The 22,999-nt window shown below is 44.0% G+C and overlaps 1 protein-coding gene across 2 annotated transcripts in view; it reads right to left on the reverse strand.

Annotated features, from left to right (window-relative positions):
- Positions 1 to 5,218: 5,218 nt before the first annotated feature.
- LOC139406562 (GTPase HRas-like) overlaps positions 5,219 to 22,999 on the reverse strand; it is a 37,848-nt gene continuing 20,067 nt past the window's right edge. The window contains exons 2-6 of one of the 2 annotated variants that reach the window (XM_071149279.1): positions 18,478 to 18,616; positions 16,294 to 16,472; positions 10,768 to 10,927; positions 10,367 to 10,491; positions 5,219 to 8,444 (exon numbers count right to left, since the gene is read on the reverse strand). In XM_071149279.1, the coding sequence (XP_071005380.1) occupies positions 10,372 to 10,491; positions 10,768 to 10,927; positions 16,294 to 16,472; positions 18,478 to 18,588 (570 nt within the window). In that variant the 5' untranslated portion in view covers positions 18,589 to 18,616 and the 3' untranslated portion in view covers positions 5,219 to 8,444; positions 10,367 to 10,371. Of the gene's footprint in view, positions 8,445 to 10,297; positions 10,492 to 10,767; positions 10,928 to 16,293; positions 16,473 to 18,477; positions 18,617 to 22,999 lie in introns of both variants that reach the window. The other variant, XR_011634004.1, reaches the window with a different exon arrangement.

Consider the following 22,999-nt stretch of genomic DNA (forward strand, 5'->3'; position numbering starts at 1 on the left):
ACTCAGTTTTTCACAATTCCTGACATTTAATCCAAGTACAAATTCCCTGTCTTAGGTCAGTTAGGATCACCACTTTATTTTAAGAATGTGAAATATCAGAATAATATTAGAGAGAATGATTTATTTCAGCTTTTATTTCTTTCATCACATTCTCAGTGGGTCAGAAGTTGACACACACTCAATTAGTATTTGATAGTATTGCCTTTAAATTGTTTAACTTGGGTAAAACGTTTCGGGTAGCTTTCCACAAGCTTCCCACAATAAGTTGGGTGAATTTTGGTCCATTCCTCCTGACAGAGCTGGTGTAACTGAGTCAGGTTTGTAGACCTCCTTGCTCGCACACGCTTTATATACCTTGCTCGCACACGCCCACATATCTTCTGTAGGATTGAGGTCAGGGCTTTGTGATGGCCACTCCAATACCTTGACTTTGTTGTCCTTAAGCCATTTTGCCACAACTTTGGAAGTATGCTTGGGGTCATTGTCCATTTGGAAGACCCATTTGCGACCAAGCTTTAACTTCCTGACTGATGTCTTGAGATGTTGCTTCAATATATCCACATAGTTGTTCTGCCTCATGATGCCATCTATTTTGTGAAATGCACCAGTCCCTCCTGTAGCAAAGCACTACCACAACATGATGCTGCCATCCCCGTACTTCACGGTTGGGATGGTGTTCTTCGGCTTGCAAGCGTCCCCCTTTTTCCTCCAAACCTAACAATGGTCATTATGGTAAACGGTTCTATTTTTGTTTCATCATTCCAGAGGACATTTCTCTAAAAAGTACAATCTTTGTCCCCATGTACAGTTGAAAACCGTAGTCTGGCTTCTTTATGGGGATTTGGAGCAGTGGCATCTTCCTTGCTGAGCGGCCTTTCAGGTTATGTCGATATAGGACTCATTTTACTGTGGATATAGATATGTTTGTACCCGTTTCCTCCAGCATCTTAACAAGGTCCTTTGCTGATGTTCTGGGATTGATTTGCACTTTTCACACCAAAGTACGTTCATCTCTAGGAGACAAAAATCGTCTCCTTCCTGAGCGGTATGACAGCTGCGTGGTCCCGTGGTGTTTATACTTGCGTACTATTGTTTGTACAGATGAACGTGGTACCTTCAGGCATTTGAAAATTGCTCCCAAGGATGAACCAGACTTGTGGAGGTAGTACAAATAGTACAATTTAAGTCTTGGCTGATTTCTTTTGATTTTCCCATGATGTCAAGTGAAGAGGCACTGAGTTTGAAGGTAGGCCATGAAAAACATCCACAGGTACACCTCCAATTGACTCAAATGATGTCAATTAGCCTATCAGAAGCTTCTAAAGCCATGACATCATTTTCTCACATTTTCCAAGCTGTTTAAAGGCACAGTCAACTTAGTGTATGTAAACTTCTGACCCACTGGAATTGTGATACAGTGAAGTATAATTTAAATAATATGTCTGTGAACAATTGCTGGAAACATTACACAAAGTAGATTCTTAACCGACTTGCCAAAACTATAGTTAACAAGAAATTTGTGGAGTGGTTGAAAAACTAGTTATAATGACTCCAACCGAAGTGTATGTAAACTTCCGACTTCAACTGTACATGTGATATAAGTAAGTGGCCAGGGATTTAGGTCTCAATGTAGGCAGCAGCCTCTCCGAGTTAGTGATTTCTGTTTAGCAGTCTGATGGACTTGAGATAGCTGGGACTGAGAGACTGAAAAACAGCTTTGATGTACCTGCACTGACCTCACCTTCTGGATGGTAGCGGTGTGAACAGGCAGTGGCTCAGATGGTTGTTGTCCTTGATGATCTTTCTGGCTTTCCTGTGACATCGGGTGCTGCAGGTGTCATGGAGGGCAGGTAGTTTGCCCCAGGTGATGCATTGTGCAGACAGTACCACCCTCTGGAGAGCCTTGCAGTTGAGGGCAGTTGGGAGCCTTGCAGTAGCCATACCAGGCTGTGATACAGTCCAACAGAATGCTCTCGATTATGCATCTGTAAAAGTTTCAGGGTTTTGGGTGACAAGCAACATTTCTACAGCCTCCTGAGGTTGAAGAGGGGCTGTTGCGCCTTCTTCACCACACCGTCTGTGGATGGACCATTTCAGTTTGTCTGTGATGTGTATGCCGAGGAACTTAAAACTTTCCACCTTCTCCACTGCTGTCCCTTTGATAGGGGGGTGCTCCCTCTGCTGTTTCCTGAAGTCCACAATCATCTCCTTCGTTTTGTTGACTTGAGTGAGAGGTTGTTTTCCTGACACCACACTCCGAGTGCACTCACCTCCTCTCTGTAGGCTGTCTTGTCATTGTTGGTTATCACGCACACTACTGAGCACACACCCTTGTTGGGCCCCCGTGTTGAGGGTCAACGAAGTGGAGATGTTGTTTCCTTCCTTACCCACCTGGGGGCAGCCCGTCAGAAAGTCCAGGACCCAATTGCACAGGGAAGGGTTGAGACCCAGGGCCTCCAGCTTGATGATGAGCTTGGAGGGTACTATGGTGTGGAATGCTGAGCTGTAGTCAATGAACAGCATTCTTACATAGGTAATCCTCTTGTCCAGATGGGATAGGGCAGTGTGCAGTGTGATGGTTATTGCATCGTCTGTGGACCTGTTGGGGCGGTATGCAAACTGAAGTGGCTCTAGGGTGGCCGGTAAGGTGGAGGTGATATGGTTCTTGACTAGTCTCTCAAAGCAATTCATGATGACAGAAGTGAGTGCTATGGGGCGATAGTCATTTAGTTCAGTTATCTTTGTCTTCTTGGGTACAGGAACAATGGCGGCCATCTTGAAGCATGTGAGGACAGCAGAATGAGATAGGGAGGGATTGAATATGTTCGTAAACACACCAGCCAGCTGGTATGCGCATTCTCTGAGGACGCAGAAGGCGTTTAAATGTTTTACTCACGTCGGCCATGGAGGAGGAGAGGGAGGGGCGCAGTTCTTGTTAGTGGGCCGTGACGGTGGCACTGTATTATCCTCAAAGCAGGCAAAGAAGGTGTTTAGTTTGTCTGGAAGTGTGACGTTGGTGTGCGTGACGTGCCTGGTTTTCTTTTTGTAGTCCGTGATTTCCTGTGGACCCTACCATATACGTCTCATGTCTAAGCCATTGAATTGACTTCACTTTGTCCCTGTACCGGGATTTCACTTGTTTGATTGCCTTGCGGAGGGAATAACTACACTGTTTATATTCAGCCACATTCCCAGACGTCTTTCCATGGTTAAATGCGGTAGTTCAAGCTTTTAGTTTTGTGTGACCGGAACATATCGGACCGGATCATATCCCAGTCCACGTGATCAAAAGCGTGGATTCTGATTGGTCAGACCAGCGTTGAATGGTTCTAGTCACTGGTACATCCTGTTTAAGTTTCTGCCTATAAGACGGTAGGAGCAAGATGGTGTCGTGGTTGGATTTGCCGAAGGGAGGTTGGGGGAAGGCTTTGTATGCATCGCGGAAGTTAGAGTTGCAGTGATTGAGTGTATTACCAACGCAAGTACTGCAATCAATAAGCTGATAGAATTTAGGTAGCCTTATTCTCATATTTGCTTTGTTAAAATTCAATAAATTCAATAAATTCAGCCTCAGGATATATGGTTTCCAGTTTACATAGAAATTTGTTGAGGGCCGTCGTGGTGTCTGCGTGAGGGGGAATGTACACAGCTGTAGCGATAACTGACGAGAATTCTCCTGGGAGGTAATAAGACAGGCATTTGTTTGTAAGGCATTCTAAGTCGGGTGAGCAGAAGGACTTGAGTTCCTGTATGCTGTTATGATTACACCTTGAGTCATTAATCACGAAGCATACACCCCACCCTTCCTCTTCCCAGAGAGGTGTTTATCTCTGTTGACGTGATGCATGGAGAAGCCTGATGGCTGAACCGATTCAGACAACATATCCCGAGAAAGCCATGTTTCCATGAAACAGAGAACATTACAATCTCTGATGTCTCTCTGAAAGGCAACCCTTTCTCGAATTTCGTCTACCTTGTTGTCAAGACTGGACATTGGCGAGTAGTATACTCGGGAGCGGTGGGAGATGTGCACGTCTACGGAGCCTGACCAGGAGGCCGCTCCGTCTGCCCCTTCTGCGGCGCCGTTGTTTTGGGTCGGCTTCTGGGATAAGATCCATTGTCCTGGGTGGTGGTCCAACAGAGGATCCACTTCTGGAAAGTCGTATTCCTGGTCGTAATGTTGGTAAGTTGACTTTGCTCTTATATCCAATAGCTCTTCCCGGCTGTAAGTAATGAGACAAGATTTCCTGGGGGTAACAATGTAAGAAATAATACATAAAATACTGCATAGTTTCCTAAGGACTCAGAGGCCGCATCAGTGTGGTCGTGTTCCCCTGCTCATCGACTGTGTCATCGACTGACAGATTTCTAGCACATATTTATTTATCCTTTATTTATTAGGCAAGTCAGTTAAGAACAAATTCTTATTTACAATGACGGCCTACCCCGGCCAAACCCTAACCCGGACAACGCTGGGCCAATTGTGCGCCGTCTTATGGGACTCCCAATCACAGCCGGTTGTGATACAGCCTGGTTTCAAACCAGGGTCTGTAGTGACACCTCTAGCACTGAGGTGCAGTGCATTAGACCGCTGTGCAACTCCGGAGCCCTATATAGTTAGCTAATACATAAAATGCCTATCCAGGCGTTGTAAGATCTGTCAGGAGTCAGCAATGCCTGGAACACGCCCTGTGACTGACTAAAATATACATTTAAATATGGGTCACATGAAAAATTGTGTGGACAACCAGAGGGGGGAAAAAATCTGATTTGGGTCCTTAGGGTAGCAGTGTAAACACAGCCTTGGTTATTATTTTAACTGAAAAACACAATTATGATCATCACATTCCATCTGAAAGAGCTTTTGTGCCCTCTTGTGGAGAAATAAAAACCACCATTTCACTCACTGGAAAGGGTGTAGGCTAGACTAGAATTTGGGTCACCGGGGATAAATTACATCACATTTATCCAGATTAAGAGAGATTTTTTGACAGTGTATTGCATTTGACTTATTCTTAACTCTGTAACCTGTGCTATCAATTCAGTTTGTTACTGTGATTTGCACACTTAAATCACGTGGATAAATAGTTCCTTGTTTTTGCACTAAAAACAAATGTGGTGTTCATAGTATTTACATGAATATTTTATCCTGGAGAGAGGGAAGGACTGAGGGGGAGATGAGAGATGGTAGCTAAAATAACTACGGTCAGTCAGGTGAATGAGTTTATCTTGACATCTTTATTCCTGCCCTGCTGTACATTTGCTATTTTATTAGAGTAAATACATCTTAAATAGTTCAAACAGTTGATATTTTCACAATCAAACTTCCAAACCCACGTCCTCTCTCGCTTGTTCAAACTACAGTTTTACAGGGAGAAGCAAGCCCTTTATGTGATTTCAGTACTTGGGCAAACCCCCCCAATGTCCATGTTTTTGTCCCCAAAACTCTCCCCTCCTTTCAGACATGATTACCAGTGGCCTGCTGGTCTTGTATTCCTCTTGACGACAACTGATGTCCAGTTTGTAAGAATTTACCTTTAGATGTGTGTCCATCACTGCCTGTCAGTCAGTGTACAATATAGTACAGACAGACAAGGGAAGGGAAATGGTAGAAAATAATTAACTGGCATATTACTGGCAACTATAGTTCAGACAACTGTACAGTACATGTCTTCTAACACCAGAGGTCCACCTCATACACAAGTTACATAGCATGTCTGATTTGTTTAACGTTACCCAGTAGATCACTATGTGGACAAAGATTTAAGATTGGTTATTTCTTTTTCAAAGTACAGAACATATTTACTTTATACGGTTATGGAGTGCCATATATTAATAGAACAATATTTTCTGTTAAAAATGCATCTTTTTTTCACAGTTTGATCAGTTTGACCCCCCCACCTCACACATTTTTGGGGGGGAGAATCAACCTATACAAGGTCAACATCGTCCCCGTCTTGGAATCCCTCAGAGCTCCAGAATATAATCTGTGGTCCACACAATGCAGTGGAGAGGTTATATCCAGACAGAGCCAGAATAAGTGTAGTGGCTGTCGTCTGAGGTTACGGTACCAAGCCTGTGCGCAGTGTCTTCATCCTTCGACCACAGCCCACCTCCATGACAGTTTGTCCATTCCCTGGATCCAAGGGGTCATATGAAGGGTAGCAAACCAGGAAAGGTGACAGGATCTGGGGGAGTCTTGCCTGACTGCAGGGCCCTTTCATGGTAGAGGGTGCAAGTTAAAAAGCCCTTATATGCCAACAGGTGTTATTGTGTTCAAGCAAGATAGGGGGTAACTCAGCAGAGTGTTTGTTGGAGGGGGGGAGCTCCTGGAAAACCACATACAAGAGCACTTACTGTACGTATACTAAGGAACACCACTCACATGTATGATAGCAGCAAAAAGTCAGAGTGAAATTAAGCATTTCTAGAAACAAAATAAAATGATTATTTTCCAACATTTAGGTCTGTCTTCTATACAAGAGGTCAAGGGGTGTTGACTTGGCTTTGACAGAAGTCTAATGAGGCATCACAATGTTCTACTGGGTCACTGTGGCTGAACTGTGGGGATAAGTACCTTCAAAAACAAGAGGAGGAAATCGAAATAAAGTGGCCCTTTTACAGTAAAAAACCCCCAGAACACTTAATGAATTAAGATTGGAGTCATTTAACATACTTAGTTTGGACTAAAACACAAACAATCTAACTATTCAGACAGGGCATGCAGTACAAAACCACATCTGGTTGGAGTGTTTCAGAGTTTGTTTGTGCTCCTTCTTTCCCTCCAGACATGAGGAAAACATTCTCTAATCGCCAGAAGTCATTCACAACAACAGTTATCCACAGAGGAAAGCAGACACAGACCACCACAGAAACACTCGCTTCTGACAAACTTACTGCTCTAACATGTACAAGGCATGAAGTACTAGCTAACAAATAAGGCAAGTTAAAGAGGACCAAGCAGTGTTCATTTGTATTGTCAGCCCTATGCTGATGTTAGTGTTGTAGAGAGCACAAAAGCTAGTAGTCCTACCTACGCCTTTCAATATTGAGAAATATTACGAGAACCCCTGAAATGAAGAATGTTTTCCGCTGACTTTTCTTTCAATAGAAGTTGGCTCAGACATGACTATCTTAAATCAAATGATCTTCTCGGGGAACCAAATATCTTTCTGAGGCGGTAATAGTGAGTAGAATGAGAGAGAAGGTTACTGTGGCCAAGCAACCAGTTTTATCCCGCATATTAGCAGTAATTTAAGGCAGGTCTTGTGCATTACAATCTGTGAAATTGAAATTCTGTCATTCTATCTTATGTTCCAGAATCAAAAGGTGAGTAATTCCTATTTCCTGAGCCTTAATAAAAACACAGGGAAGACTGATACCTGCTATCTACAACTGGCAAACTATACTAAACACCATGAAGTAATTTAAGCAAAGGAACTTGAAAGAAATTAATGCCACCGGTAATCAAGCTCAAAGCATATTTTGTTCAACTTCCTTGAAAAGCTGTGCAAGAATCTCCCACTGCATAACCATTCCATGATAAATAAATGGCACTGCATGGACCAAGCATTGACTTTAGTCTCCCCAGCCTCCAACCACAATTCAGCCCAACCTTGAAGGCAACAGAAAGTAAAACATCACTCATGTATCACTCACTTCTCCACCCAAGACGGGTCTTAAAATGGCAACCTCCCATCACACAAAATAAACATCCTGACTTACTTTACAGCGCTGAGCATGACCACCTTCAATCACAACAAAAATCACATAGCAAAAACAATGTGTTTAAGAAGAAAAGAAAGCTAGGTTCGACGGACTAACCGTAAAAAAAGGCACCATTCCTATGTGGTGTGTCTTGTATCATGCTCTGTCCCCTACTTGTATCCATAATAATAAGGTTTCTGCAGAGCCCCTCTAGAGTGGAACAGGGAGGCTGGGGGAGGTTAATTAGGCATGGGGATATAGGCAACTACTGTCCACTCTTTTCACGGGGTCAAATGTAAAATCTGTGTTTTGAGGTGTGAGGAGGTGGTGGGGGGACTCACCAGGGGTTGATGACCCCCCCCCCCCCCTTTAAGACCAGTGTTGAGACTGTTAAACAATAACTTTGCAGGAACTCATTGGAGATGCTCGGCATGATCACACTGGAGAAAAACAGTCATTAGTGGTGTTGCTCTGGCAGACATGGACTCAAAAAGAGGGGACAGAAAGCCTAGTCTAGACGAGACTAGCATGGCACAGTCTGGCAGGGGCAAGGTACTCCTCTCCCAAACGTCTATGGTACACAGATAGCTTGGTGATACATCTGCTTGCTCTGCCTTTCTTTGACCGTCCTCTTTAGTTTCAAAGTTTGTTGTTGTTGTTTCAGCTTCCACCGTCAGTCTTCAAGTCCATGCTGCCACTATGCGCCATAGGTCCACTCCTCACCGCGAATTGGTGAGCTGTGGGAGAGAAGGATAAATTATTAAGACATTGTGTAAGGACTCAGTGTCTCTGCTGTGAATAAATGAATAAAATGTATTTTAAGTCATTTTAACAAATTGGCAGTTGTCACAAAGTACCATAGAGATACCCAGCCTAAAACCCCAATGAGCAAGCAATGCAGAAGCATAGTGGTTGTGAAAAACCTAGAAAGGCAGGAACCTAGAAAGAAACCTAGAGCGGAACCAGGCTCCGAGGGGGGCCAGTCCTCTTCTGGCTGTGCCAGATAAACTATGTTGTTGATTATTCTTGAGATCAGATATGGGCAGTATTTAAATTACTTTTGAGTATTTTGTATTACACTGGGCTGAACTACACTACAATGATTTTGTAACCAGATGCATTCGAGAGCTATTTATATATATATATTTTATTATTACAGTGGTTCACAATTTTGTGTGCCCCCATTCACCCTTCATTTGTATAATAAGTCTGATTGCACTATGGTGTGATCAAAGTGTCTGCTAAATTAATTAAATATACATGTAAAAACAAACTGAAAAGCATGCTGAGTATTATTCTAATGAGCTCCGCCCCAAAACAAGGCAAAATAATAATACAGTGTGCTTTGCAGTTCATTTTGGTATGTTCATTTTCACATACACATTTAGGTTATTTACCAGAAATTCTTAACCACAGTGACTTAGTGAAGTGTGTTCAACTAAGGTAGATAAACAATAACAACTGACCTAGAATATGTGGACAGCTACAAATACCTAGGTGTCTGGTTAGACTGTAAACTCTCCTTCCAGACTCACATCTCCAATCCTAAATTAAATCTAGAATCGGCTTCCTATTTCGCAACTAAGCCTCCTTCACTCATGCCGCCAAACATACCCTCGTAAAACTGACTATCCTACCAATCCTTGACTTTGGAGATGTCATTTACAAAATAGACCCCAACACTCTACTCAGCAAATTGGATGCAGTCTATCATAGTGCCATCCGTTTTGTCACCAAAACCCCATATATACTATCCACCACTGCGACCTGTATGTTCTCATTGGCTGGCCCTCACTACATATCCATCGCCAAACCCACTGGCTCCAGGTCATCTATAAATCTTTGCTAGGTAAAGCTCAGCCACATCTCAGCTCACTGGTCACCATAGCAACATCCGCCCGTAGCACGCACTCCAGCAGGTACATTGCACTGGTCATCCCCAAAGCCAACACTTCCTTTGGCCGCCTTTCCTTCCAGTTCTCTAATGCTAATGACTGAAACAAATTGCAAAAATCTCTGAAGCTGGAGTCTTATATCTCCCTCTCTAACTTTAAGCATCAGCTGTCTGAGCAGCTTACAGATCACTGGGCTTGTACACAGCCAATCTGTAAATAGCAGACCCAACTACCTCATCGCCATATTATTACTTACCCTCTTGCTCCTTTGCACCCCAGTATCACTACTTGCACACCATCATCTACACATCTATCACTCTAGTATTAATGCTAAATTGTAATTATTTTTTTGCCTCTATGGCCTATTTATTGCCTTACCTCCCTACTCTTCTACATTTGCACACACAGTACATAGATCTTCTCTGTTATTGACTGTACGTTTGTTTATGTGTAACTCTGTTGTTTTTGTCGCACTGCTTTACTTTTATCTTGGCCAGGTCGCAGTTGTAAATGAGAACTTGTTCTCAACTGGCCTACCTGGTTAAATAAAGGTGAAATAAAAATAAATATCAGTCATAGCAAGTAAAACATTTCTGTAACCGTTACTGAGAATGGTGTTGCTGTACGGGCCGGCTACTTGCAAATGTATGCAAATGCATGCATTTTAAATCAGATACAAAATCAAATCATAATACTTGTATTTTGTCATTTGTGCCCATCCCTGCTTGCGATAAAGTTGGTAATGGGCTGAGTCTATGACCGACCTCCATCAAGACACCACACAGCGGCAGCTCATGCAGTCCTGCCCGCTCTCGTCAGGAGGGTTGAGCTTCCTCAGCTTGTGTTGCCTGATCTCTCTGACTAGTGTGTAGAAGGCATCCTCTACCCCCTGCAAACACACATACACCTTCAGAACTACAATCTGCAAAGTGGGCATTACACATTACCAATCTCGTAAACATGGCCATCTACAACATTACTTTTCTCTATATTTGTTTGAGCAGTTATTTAACACTGAAAACAAATGAATGAAAACAAATTAAATCTCAAAAACTTGAGCTTTTCAAAGTCGGATCGGTATCACCTTGGAAACAGCAATCACATCGGATGCAACCAATAGAACATTTGCAATGGTCGAAATGAGACAATGTGTGTGGAAGTGTACCTGTCGTGTCTTGGCCGAGGTCTCAATGTAGGGAATTCCATAGCTGCGGGCCAGTTCCTGGGCTTGCCGCGTGTCCACGGTACACGCCGGGAGGTCACATTTATTACCCACCAACACCATCGGTACGTCGTCAGAGTCCTTCACACGCTTGATCTGTTCCCTACAGGAGGACAGAAAGACACTGGTCAGTTCCTTACTAATTGGTTTCTCTTTTAACCTTCGTTTACAGGAATTAGGACAGTACTCCACATTACATAAACCATATACCAGAAGAACTACCAGTAGAATTACTGGTGTAATGTCAATCCCTTGTAGTAGAGTGGTATGCACTTGCAGCCATGGAGAACCTCGTCACGGTGACTGTAAACATTTTACGTACATGTTTTTTGTCATTTAGCAGACGCTCTTATACAGAGCGACTTATAGGAGGAATTAGGCTGCCTTTCTCAAGGGCACGTTGATAGATATTTCACCTAGGATTCGAACGAGCGACCAGTCGGTTACTAACTTAACGCTCAATCGCTAGGCTACCTGCCGCCCTCTAGGCAAACACTATGCGACTGGCAAAGTATTTCCACAACTAATGCATGATGTAAAGTTGCCATAATCAATTCCCAATGAAGGAGCTCAGTGTTCGTGGGCCATTTCACCCTTCTGTATAGGATCCTACCTCCCTCTCCTTCCCTCCATAAACATCACCAGTCAGACAAACAAGGGGCTCTATGACCCAGAGGAGCAGGCCTTGCTGTGCAGCACTGGAGGGAGGTGGACAGCAGGCAGGTGGGCAGCAAACAGCATGACCTCATCTCTCCAGCAGCCATCTAGCTAGCAGGCCAGGGGAGTGTGAGCGTGTGAGGGGAGTGGGTCTGATCTATCCACCTCTCTGTGTCCGTAACTCAGCACAGTCACAGGCAGGACAGCTAACACCAGGTGGCGGAGTTGTGGTGGCATTCCAGGCTGTCTTTATCCACGGTCGTGCTGTGAAAATAAAGACAACCTGGGATGCGCATGCACAATGTCTATGGAGATGGACGGGAAAGGCAGGGAACATGAGCTCACCACTAAAACAGCCAGTCAGATGATTGTGTGACCGTGTGAGGAGACCGAGGGTAATGGTTCAGATCTATATAATTACCCCCTTGATTTACCTTCATCACCTAGCAGTACACACAATAGCCAATGCAAACCTACCAACACCGATCTATGGTCAGTTTGTTGTGATTTGTAGATCAGTGACTGCATAGCGCTTTGGCCTTGTCGATTCCCAATATAGTGCAGGCCAAATGGTGGGCAACAGGCACGCTTTACCAATCCCATAGCTGGCAGCCTGGCATTAGAGCTGGAGTTAACACAGAGACACTGAACGAACTGCACCCTCCCTCTGTCTATCACATGAACAATACATTTTTAAATAACTTGACCAGTGTAACTCCGTAGTCATCCTCCATTCTGGCCCAGGATCTAGGATGGGGAGTATTATTACAGCATTGAGTGTCCGTCCATCTTTAGACAGTGATGTGGTGTTAACTGACAGCTTTGGCACCTGGCACACCAGGTTGTCAGGAGTAAAACAGGGGGGAGACAAATGTGCTGTTAGCAGCGGCGACCCGTCATTCAGGGCAGGTGGGGTTTTGGGTTGCCTGTTTTGCATGTTATTTTGGCGTTAATACATGTCACATATCAGATTACAAATAATGTGTGTAAAAAAAAAAGTTAATAAAGCCACATACACAAGAAAGCAAAAAATAAACCATGTTTGTACTGTTACGTCACTGCCAAATCTAAGGGTAGAGCTCAAATTCAAGCCCCATGTGTGCTGCCATAGAGTTACATTAGAAGTTCCCATCCAGGCCTCCCGGGTGGCGCAGTGGTTAAGGGCGCTGTACTGCAGCGCCAGCTGTGCCATCAGAGTCCCTGGGTTCGCGCCCAGGCTCTGTCGTAACCGGCTGCGACCGAGAGGTCCGTGGGGCGACGCACAATTGGCCTAGCGTCGTCCGGGATAGGGAGGGCTTGGTCGGTAGGGCCTTGTCTCATCGCGCACCAGCGACTCCTGCGGCGGGCCGGGCGCAGTGCGCGCTAACCAAGGTTGCCAGGTGCACGGTGTAGCCTCCGACACATTGGTGCGGCTGGCTTCCGGGTTGGACGCGCGCTGTGTTAAGAAGCAGTGCGGCTGGTTGGGCTGTGTATCGGAGGACGCATGACATTCAACCTTCGTCTCTCCCGAGCCCGTACGGGAGTTGTAGCGATGAGACAGGATAGTAGCTACTACAACAATTGGATACCACGAAATTGGGGAGAAAAAAAAAAAAAAAAAAAAAAAGTTCCCATCCAAGAAGGTTCGAGGTCACTGGCCGCAGATAAAATGACGTCAAATCATTTTATTTGAACAGTAGCTTTGATTGGATTTCAAAATCTTAGCTAGTGGTCATCGTCATGAATCAAGTCGACAATGAATTTTTTGGAAGTCATCAGTAGCTAACTGCAAGCATTGCAAAGCAATCACTAGCCTGCTATTCAGTGGAGTGGGTGTGTGGTCCCAATTCTGGGTTTGAGGGTCTCTTTTCCAAGCTTAAAATTATAAACAGTCAATCCAGCATGATTTCTCCCGCGCTCAAAACAACTGGAAAATTCGGAACTGAGAAATCTGACTGAAATGAGTTCAAGACAACTGAGAACTTGGGAAAAAACGAGCTCCGACTAGGAAACTAAGTTTTGAATGGTCATCCAACACTAAATTGTAAGTTGGGAACTGGGGTCTCTTTCTAGATCACCGACTTCAACATTATTCAACCGATGAATATCGAATGTACATACATGTATTGGTTTGAATTAATCTTAGATACCCTTTAAGTTTCCAGATTGTATATGAGGTATCAGTGTGTATTATTTAGTCATTAAGGGTGGATTGTTAACGAGATTTATATGTTCATATGAATGATTAGAATATTCCACCCTGAAACTCATATGGCAGGCGAACCCTGAGAACAATCCAACCAGGAAGTGGGAAATCTGAGGTTTGTAGTTTTTCAAAGCTTGGCCTACCGAATACAGTGTCTATGGGGTCAAGTTGCACATCCTAAGGCTTCCACTAGATGTCAACCGTCTTTAGAAACTTGTTTCAGGCTTCTGCTATAAAGGAGGGGGGAATGGGAGCTGAATGAGTCAGGTGTCTGGCAGAGTGTCTCGGGCCCGTGACGTGCGGTCCCGACAGAGTTAGCTCTTGCTCCAGTGCTTTTCTACAGACAATGGAATTCTCCGGTTGGAGCATTATTGAAGTTGTTAAAAACATCCTGAAGATTGATTCTATACATCGTGACATATTTCTACAACCTGTAACTGAACTTTGACTTTTGTCTGGACAAAGTGCTCGCGCCTCATGAAGATGGATTACTGGGCTGAACACGCTAACAACAAGTGGCTAATTGGACAAATGATGGACTTTATGGAACAAATCAGTCATTTATTGTTGAACTGGGATTCCTGGGAGTGCATTCTGATGAAGATCATCAAAGGTTAGTGATTAATTTTATCTATATTTCTGCTTTTTGTGACTCCTATCTTTGGCTGGAAAAATGGCTGTGTGTTTTTGTGACTTGGCTCTGACCTAACAATCATATGTTGTGCTTTCACTGTAAAGCCATTTTGAAATCGGACACGATGGGTAGATTAACAAGAATTCTATCTTTCATTTGCTGTATTGGACTTGTTAATGTGTGAAAGTTACATATTTAAAAAAAATATTTTTGAATGTCGACCTTGTGAAGATGCTGGAGGAAAGAGGTACAAACGTATCTATATCCACAGTAAAACGAGTCCTATATCGACATAACTTGAAAGGCCACTCAGCAAGAAGCCACTGTTCCAAAACCGCCATAAAAAAAGCCAGACTACGGTTTGCAACTGCACATGGGGACAAAGATCGTCATTTTTGGAGAAATGTCATCTGGTCTGATGAAACAAAAATAGAACCGTTTGGCCATAATGACCATTGTTATGTTTGGAGGGAAAAGGGGGAGGCTTGCAAGCCGAAGAACACAATCCCAACCGTGAATTACGGGGGTGGCAGCATCATGTTGTGGGGGTGCTTTGCTGCAGTAGGGACTGGCACTTCACAAAATAGATGGCAACATGAGGCAGGAAAATTATGTGGATATATTGAAGCAACATCTAAAGACATCAGTCAGGAAATTAAAGCTTGGTCGCAAATAGGTCTTCCAAATGGTCAATGACCCCAAGCATACTTCCAAAGTTGTGGCAAAATGGCTTAAGGACCAAAGAGTATTGGAGTGGCCATCACAAAGCCCTGACCTCAATCCTACAGAAGATATGTGGGCAGAACTGAAAAAGCATGTGTGAGCAAGGAGGCCTACAAACCTGAATACGTTTTACCAGCTCTGTCAGGAGGAATGGGCCAAAATTCACCCAACTTATTGTGGGAAGCTTGTGGAAGGCTACCCAAAACTTTTGACCCAAGTTAAATATTTCAAAGGCAATGCTACCAAATTCTAATTGAATGTATGTAAACTTCTGACCCACTGGGAATGTGATGAAAGAAATACAAGCTGAAATAAATCATTCTCTGTACTATTATTCTGACATTTCACATTCTTAAAATAAAGTGGTGATCCTAACTGACCTAAGACAGGGAATTTTTATTAGGATTAAAATGGCAGGATTTATGAAAAACTGAGTTTAAATGTATTTGGCTAAGGTGTATGTCAACTTCCGACTTCAACTGTATGTATAGATGGATAGATTGGATGTGTGTATATATCTATCTGTGTGAGTGTGTGCATGTGTGCTAAGGTGCAAAGAATCAGAACAGGTGGTCAGTCCAGTTCAATTGTTCAGCAGTCTGTTGGCTTGTAGATAGAAAATGTCTGAGCCTGTTGGTATCAGACCTCATGCTCCGATATCGTCTGCCCCACGGTAAGATAACAGCTCGTGGCTGGGGTATGTGGGGTCCTTGATGATGCTGCATGCCTTCCTCGGGCACCGTTTCAAGTAGATGTCCTGGATGGGTGGGAGCCCAGTCCCAGTGATGTACTGACCCGTCTTCATCACCTGCTGGATGGTCGTGGACGGAGCAATTCCCGTACCAGGCTATGATGCAACCAGTGGTTGGTGCAGTGATAGTATTAGGGGAGGACCTGGTATTACTGTACTCCTAATATAAAAAAAAATAGCATGAGTGATGAAAAAAAGCTACCGCAACTCGCATTTGCTGCAACACTTAAGATTGGAAAAAACCATGAAAAGGAGCTTCATGTGAAATCGAGTCTCAAGTGGAATTGTCACATTTGTCAATTAAAATTGTCATAGTTCGCATTTTTCAAGGGCATCTCATCTCGCTATCGTCATAGTTTTAGTCAGGAAAAAGGTTGTTGAGGAAATTAACACTGCTCTCTCTGGTCCAATTGAGTCAGGATCGATTTAATTGACAGCGTGCTGTAATCCCCTCAGTCACAGGCTAAGCTTTTTTTTATAGCTTTGTATAACCCTTTGTCCTGACACACAGACACACACCTGTACTGGTGGATGTCCTCAAAGGACTTGGTGTTGTTGATGGCGAAGACACAGAGGAAGCCCTCCCCTGTCCTCATGTACTGGTCCCTCATGGCGCTGTACTCCTCCTGACCTGCAGTGTCCAGGATGTCCAGCAGACACGTCTCCCCGTCAATCACCACCTGCTTCCTGTATGAGTCCTAAAACAAGGAGAGGGACATCCTCCAGTTACACTGCTACAGACAGGCTGCCTACGTATTCTTTAACCAAGTGTGCACAGGAGCAATTAGGGTTAAGTGCCTTGCTCAAGGGCACAGACAGATTTTTTATCTAGTTGGCTCGGTGATTTGAACCAGCGACCGTTCGGTTACTGGCCCAACGCTCTTATTAACTGCTAGGCTACCTGCCACCTTGTTAGGTTTCAGATGGCTGTAATCTGGAGAGCCGCACACTCTAGGAGCTCAGATGCAATAATTTAATAACCAACGTTGACACACAACCTGTTTTCATCATGGTACAAAGACTAACACTGCAGGTCACACGTTTATATAGTGTCACAGGACACACACACAGGTATCTGTAATCATGGCCGGTTGTGGACTGATATCATTGGTTAATTCTCAGATATAAAAATAACATAAAAAAACACATGAATGGATACCATACAATCATAGATACAATTTGGCTACATAGGAAACACAAACAATAGCAAAATTCCAATAATCACAACATGGGCTTCAGATCACACTTCAAGTCTACGTTGAGACCGAGAGGAGCAAGGGTCTTTAAATTAAAGATCCAGGCAGCCTCTCGTTTTAAAAATAAATTGTTGAGATCACACCCTCTCCTAGGGAGGGTGACATGTTCGATCCCGATATAACGTAGGGACAAAATCGAGTGGTTCACTTCTAAAAAAAAAAAAAGTGGGCCGCAACTTGGTAAGTCGAGTTCCTGCACCTAATTGATCTCTGAGCCCCGCGAGAATACCGATACTGTCATCAGATCTTAGAATGTTTGAACGATTCCTTTAATTTGTTCAAAGCACTTTGAATAGTGGGTAGTTAGAATGCAAGAATACTTATTTTTGCGAGACCGTCATTGAAAGAGATCATGTCTCATTTTGTTTTAAATTTTCTCAATTGCGGTGTTAATCTGACCATTTTTGTACCCCCTCTCCTTAGATTTTCTTTGCGTCTCAGCCATATTTCTGTCGAAATCTGATTGGGTTTTGCAAATTCTTTGCAAATAAATTCCATTGACTAAATTAACATACTAGAAAATATGCGTGTTCAATATAATAACTAACAATTTACACACGTATCTCGAATATGCCTGAAGCATGAGCCTGGAACCTAGTTTTTCTCACACACACAAGTGTACTGGTTGATATATACACTAAACCCCTATGCTGTGTGACTGGCCAGGGAAGAGGTAGTGGTATCAAAAGGGCAGAGTAGCAGGGCAGATGCTTAGCGTCCCAACAGACAGACACAAACATGTGGTGCAGGGCCTTTGTGTGCTAGTGCATAGGGGACAGGAATGCACACACACACAAAAAAGACATTGTCTGGCAGAGGCAGGCGTGGTGAGAACGAGAGAGAGAGAAAGGGGGAGAGAGAGAGGGTAGTGGAGAAATCAGACAGACTCTCTCTCTCTCCAAATCTCTCTCCCTCTCTTATAGTGAACAGAGGGGAATGACATTAGGAGTAGCGGTGTAGTGTAAAAAATATAAATAAATAAATTGAGAATTGAATTGATAGTGAGTGGCATATTTGTTCATGAGTTTTTTTTGTAGTGAACAGCAGGGACGGGACAATACCAGTAATGCAATACCCGTTAGTGTCATGGCAAGGAAACAAAACAAAGTGGTTTTAGGAAAACATCCCTAATGTTGGAAACAACATGTTGTCCAGAGTCACGTTTATTTATTTTCCAAGCTATCACACACTATTTTACATACAGCAGGTTTTAAAAATACCAAAGAGTAGTCTGCTTTGTGTTTTAAAAAAAAATATGTTTTTTTTAATACTGCGATACTGGTATCGTCGCAGCCATAGTGAACAGTGGTCTCTCCAACGAGCCAGTGGAGTCACACTAGGTTACTCTATCCGTTCACTGTAGACCAGGGGAGGGGAGGGGCCACATCCGCATGACATCACCCACAGTGATCAGCTGCAGATGTGGACAGAAGCTTTGGACACATACCTCTATGGTGGGGTCGTATTCATCCACAAAGTGGTTCTGGATAAGCTGGATGGTGAGTGCACTCTTCCCCACACCTCCTGCCCCCACCACCACCAACTTGTACTCCGTCATCCTCACTGCTCCCCACACACACACACTTCTGCGAGAGAGAGGGAGAGCGTGAGAGGAGAGAAAGAAATAGCAGAGCAGCAGAAAAACAGGGAGTGAAGAGAAAGGTTAATTCATTTTATGATGTGTTATTCTTCAAATGTACAGTATACATTTGGGGTACTGTATATTCATTGGCAGTATTCTGAGTCTGACATTCGCTTCACTGAACCCCTATCGTGCTACTGAGTTTACCACCAGGTGAGATGTGTGTGTGTGTGTGTGTGTGTGTGTGTGTGTGTGTGTGTGTAGGGGGGCTGAGACCCCCATAGGGGAATGTGAAAAATGTGCTGAAGGTACTCAATGTTTCCATCCACTCCCGCTCAACATGAGGGGGAGGGAGAGAGCGGAGGGGGTTTGACACTGGCAGAGTGCTCCTCATTGATGCCTAGTATTGCCTACCTCACAATCTGAAGCCTTTTGTTGTTGTTTTTTTATACAGCGTAAAGGTGCTGTTTCTCTGAAAGCCTGTGTGTAGCCCATGCAGCTGTTGAATATACAGTACATGGTGGCACTGCAGCATTGATGGGCAGTGGAAAGGAGAGGACAGGAAAGGGGAAGCCCTGCAGTCAGAAGGTTTTAGGACTACCATGTGGGTCCAGTTAACAGGCACAGCCATTACAAACGGCTGCCCTGCCCATAAATCATTGGCTCTCACTAAACAACTTGAGTTGTATTCCTTAGTGCAAAACGTTTTGCAAACGAAAGCAAGCGCTTCTTATTGGGCAGGAATGTCCTTTTTTTGTCCGGTCTGCTTCCATATGGCTAATCGTAAATACGACCAGGCCGTATTCTCTTCCAGAACACATCCTTTCCTATTGCCATCTCACTTTATCTCTAGCCTGACGACTCACACTAAATTCTTCCGCTGCTCTGTCGTTCACTAGATACTTTAGTGAAGTCGTGTGTGGTGAGGAGGGGCATTGTACAAAACGTCAGCGATTGAATCGTCTCTAACCAATCAGATTATCAAAGCTAATGACACATTTTGAAACCGGCACTTTACGCACGTGTTCTGGCTCTACCAATCGGTTTCTGGACCAATCAGACGGCCCGTGTTCACATTCGGTGAAAGATTGGGGAGGTACGTCCATGGGCGTGGCGTAGCGTTTGGCTGAAGCAAGGAGTCTGGGTAGCCAGGCAACTTCATCTCATCACTGATCTGACATGACTGGCGAGAGAGACTCAAAACAACAGGCGGTGGCAGGTAGGCGAGCGGTTAGGAGCGTTCGGCCGGTAGTCAACTTAACCCTAATGGCTCCTTCCTGTGTGTCGCTGTGGATAAAAGCGTCTGCAAAATGTAAAAATGTCTGTCTTTAGAAATGCATCCTTTTGACAGGTGAGAGCTATAAAAAAGGTGGAAATCGACCATATCCAATCCATTCACCCATCAGTGATCATGAAGGAGAGGCGGCAAGGAAAGGGAGCCATAAGAGTATTGTCCAATACACAGTGAACTGTCAGGTAGAAGGGTAAACTGTCTGTACATATCCAGTCTCTCACTGCAACAGATGGCGGAATGGAGTGTGTGAGAGGGATTCAGAGATTACCCACAGCATCAAAAGATATGAATGTAGCCTAGATGACACTGATGATGGTTTTGATCCATGTGTCACTACACACTGGCCCCACTAGCTCCAATCAGTGTGTCACATGTAACTATATAACACAATGTCAGACTAGTGGCTTACTTATAGGACATCAGTGCCGTAAAACAAAAACCGCTAACAGAAAGCTATCAACTTGTAATTGTCCCATAAGATCTCAGCACATGCATCCCATGCCAGCCGTAGTAGACCGAGCCAACCAGTAAAGCTCTGATCTGACAGGGTCAAACCCAATAGGCCAGTGAACTGGGTGGCAGTGTAGCGTGGCTAAAACAGCCACACTGTTAAATTGTTGCCCCCTCCCAAAAAAAAGAAACGTCCCTTTTTCAGGACCCTGTCTTTCAAAGAGAATTCGTAAAAATTCAAGTAACTTCACAGATCTTAATTGTGAAGGGGTTAAACAGTGTTTCCCATGCTTGTTCAATGAACCATAAACAATTAATGAACATGCACCTGTGGAACGGTCATTAAGACACTAACAGCTTACAGGCGGTAGGCAACTAAGGTCACAGTTATGAAAACTTAGGACACTGAAGAGGCCTTTCTTCTGACTCCAAAAAACACCAAAAGGAAGTTGCCCAGGGTCCCTGCGCTAACGTGCCTTAGGCATGCTGCAAGGAGGCATGAGGACTGCAGATGTGGCCAGGGCAATAAATTGCAATGTCCGTACTGTGAGACAGCACTACAGGGAGACAGGACGGATGATCATCCTCGCAGTGGCAGACCACGTGTAACAGCTGCACAGGATCGATACATCCGAATATCACACCTGCAGGACAGGTACAGGATGGCAACAACAACTGCCCGAGTTACACCAGGAACACACAAACCCTCCATCAGTGCTCAGTCTGTTCTCAATAGGCTGAGAGAGGCTGGACTGAGGGCTTGTAGGCCTGTTGTAAGGCAGGTCCTCACCAGACATCACCGGCAACGTCACCTACGGGTCTGGGGCGGTGTGTCACAACAACATCGGACTGAGCATGTTGTCTTTGCAGGCAATCTCAACGTTGTGCGTTACAGGGAAGACATCCTCCTCTCTCATGTGGTACTCTTCCTGCAGGCTCATCCTGACATGACCCTCCAGCATGACAATGCCACCAGCCATACTGCTCGTTCTGTGCGTGATTTCCTGCAAGACAGGAATGTCAGTGTTCTGACATGGCTAGCGAAGAGCCCGGATCTCAATCCCATTGAGCACCTCTGGGACCTGTTGGATCGGAGGGTGAGGGCTAGGGCCATCCCCACCCAGAAATGTCCGGGAACTTGCAGGTGCCTTGGTGGAAGAGTGGGGTAACATCTCACAGCAAGAACTGGCAAATCTGGTGCAGTCCATGAGGAGGAGACGCACTATAGTACTTAATGCAGCTGGTGACCACACCAGATACCGACTGTTACTTTTGATTTTGACCCCTTCTTTGTTCAGGGACACATTATTCAATTTCTGTTTGTCACATGTCTGGAACTTGTTCAGTTTATGTCTCAGTTGTTGAATCTTATGTTTATACAAATATTAACACGTTAAGTTTGCTGAAAATAAACGCAGTTGACAGTGAAAGGATGTTTATTTTTTTGTTTATATAATAATAATAATAATAATAATAATAATACAAAAAAAACATTGGGATGTAAAAAGTTCAGTGTAAACTTAAATGACTAAAATCAGATAAAGTGTTTAAGATAATGGGGCTATATATATATATTTAAAAAAAAAAAAAAATAAGATCATTGAGAACTAACAATCACCAAAATAAAAAACTAGACAGTTAGGGAGAATCGAAAATTCAAAACATGTCATGGCATAAGGCCCACATTGAATTTTTTACTCACTTGGCATAACATGGCATAAGCCATAGCAAAATGTGTAGAATCATGTTTTGCAACATTTTCTGGATGTAACCAGGACCTCAGCTAACCACAAGATAATTTCACTGATGCTTCTTGGCAACCGCAGAACCCCTCCCTTGGTTACACAAAATCAGAGTAATGTAAGAGAGGGCGTAGATCAGTGATATAGCATCATCAGAGCTGTTGTCAGATCTGTGAAGAGACTGGGGAAAACGTATAAACATTTCACTGCAAGTCAGGTGTGTGTGTGTGATATATACATATCTCTCAAAAGGGCAATGAGCACAGACAAGACCGAACACACTGGTGGAATCAGTTCCAGTACGACACCCAATCCTCTGGCCAGCCAGCCAACCATCTAGAGGCGAAAGAAACGTACACCTATTTAGGAGAGGTGCTGGCTAGCGGAATAGAATACTTATAAAAATAAAGGAGAGCTGCCCACTCTAGGAGCTCAGATGCAAAAATATTTATGTCCAACAGTTTCAACAGACAAGCTGTCTTCATCAGGGTATAATGAGCCAGCCAACCCCTCCTACCTCCCACCACTGCGACCTAGTGTATGGATCTGCCCCACCTTTATCTTCTACTGTACCCACACAGACCACGTACAAACAAACAAACCCTGGATCTTCTACCCCACATATGCATACTCCTGTAGTAAGTACACTACACTCACCACAACCTTCTTGACCAACCAGCCACTGTACATCCTCACTGCACTCAGAAATATCTTTATTACACAACAGCCCCATCCTACACTAACCTCCTGTCCTGACCTGTGTGTGCGTGGGCACGTGTGTGTGTGTGTGTGTGTCTGCCCCACCCTACCTCTACAGTTTGAGCTCCATGAAGCCCTGTTACTCCTAATGTGCTCATAAAACTGTACACACACACAGCAGCTGCAGTGTTCCTAGAGGAGA

Source organism: Oncorhynchus clarkii, chromosome 1, assembly GCF_045791955.1.
Source record: "Oncorhynchus clarkii lewisi isolate Uvic-CL-2024 chromosome 1, UVic_Ocla_1.0, whole genome shotgun sequence".
Classification (NCBI taxonomy): Eukaryota; Metazoa; Chordata; class Actinopteri; order Salmoniformes; family Salmonidae; genus Oncorhynchus; species Oncorhynchus clarkii.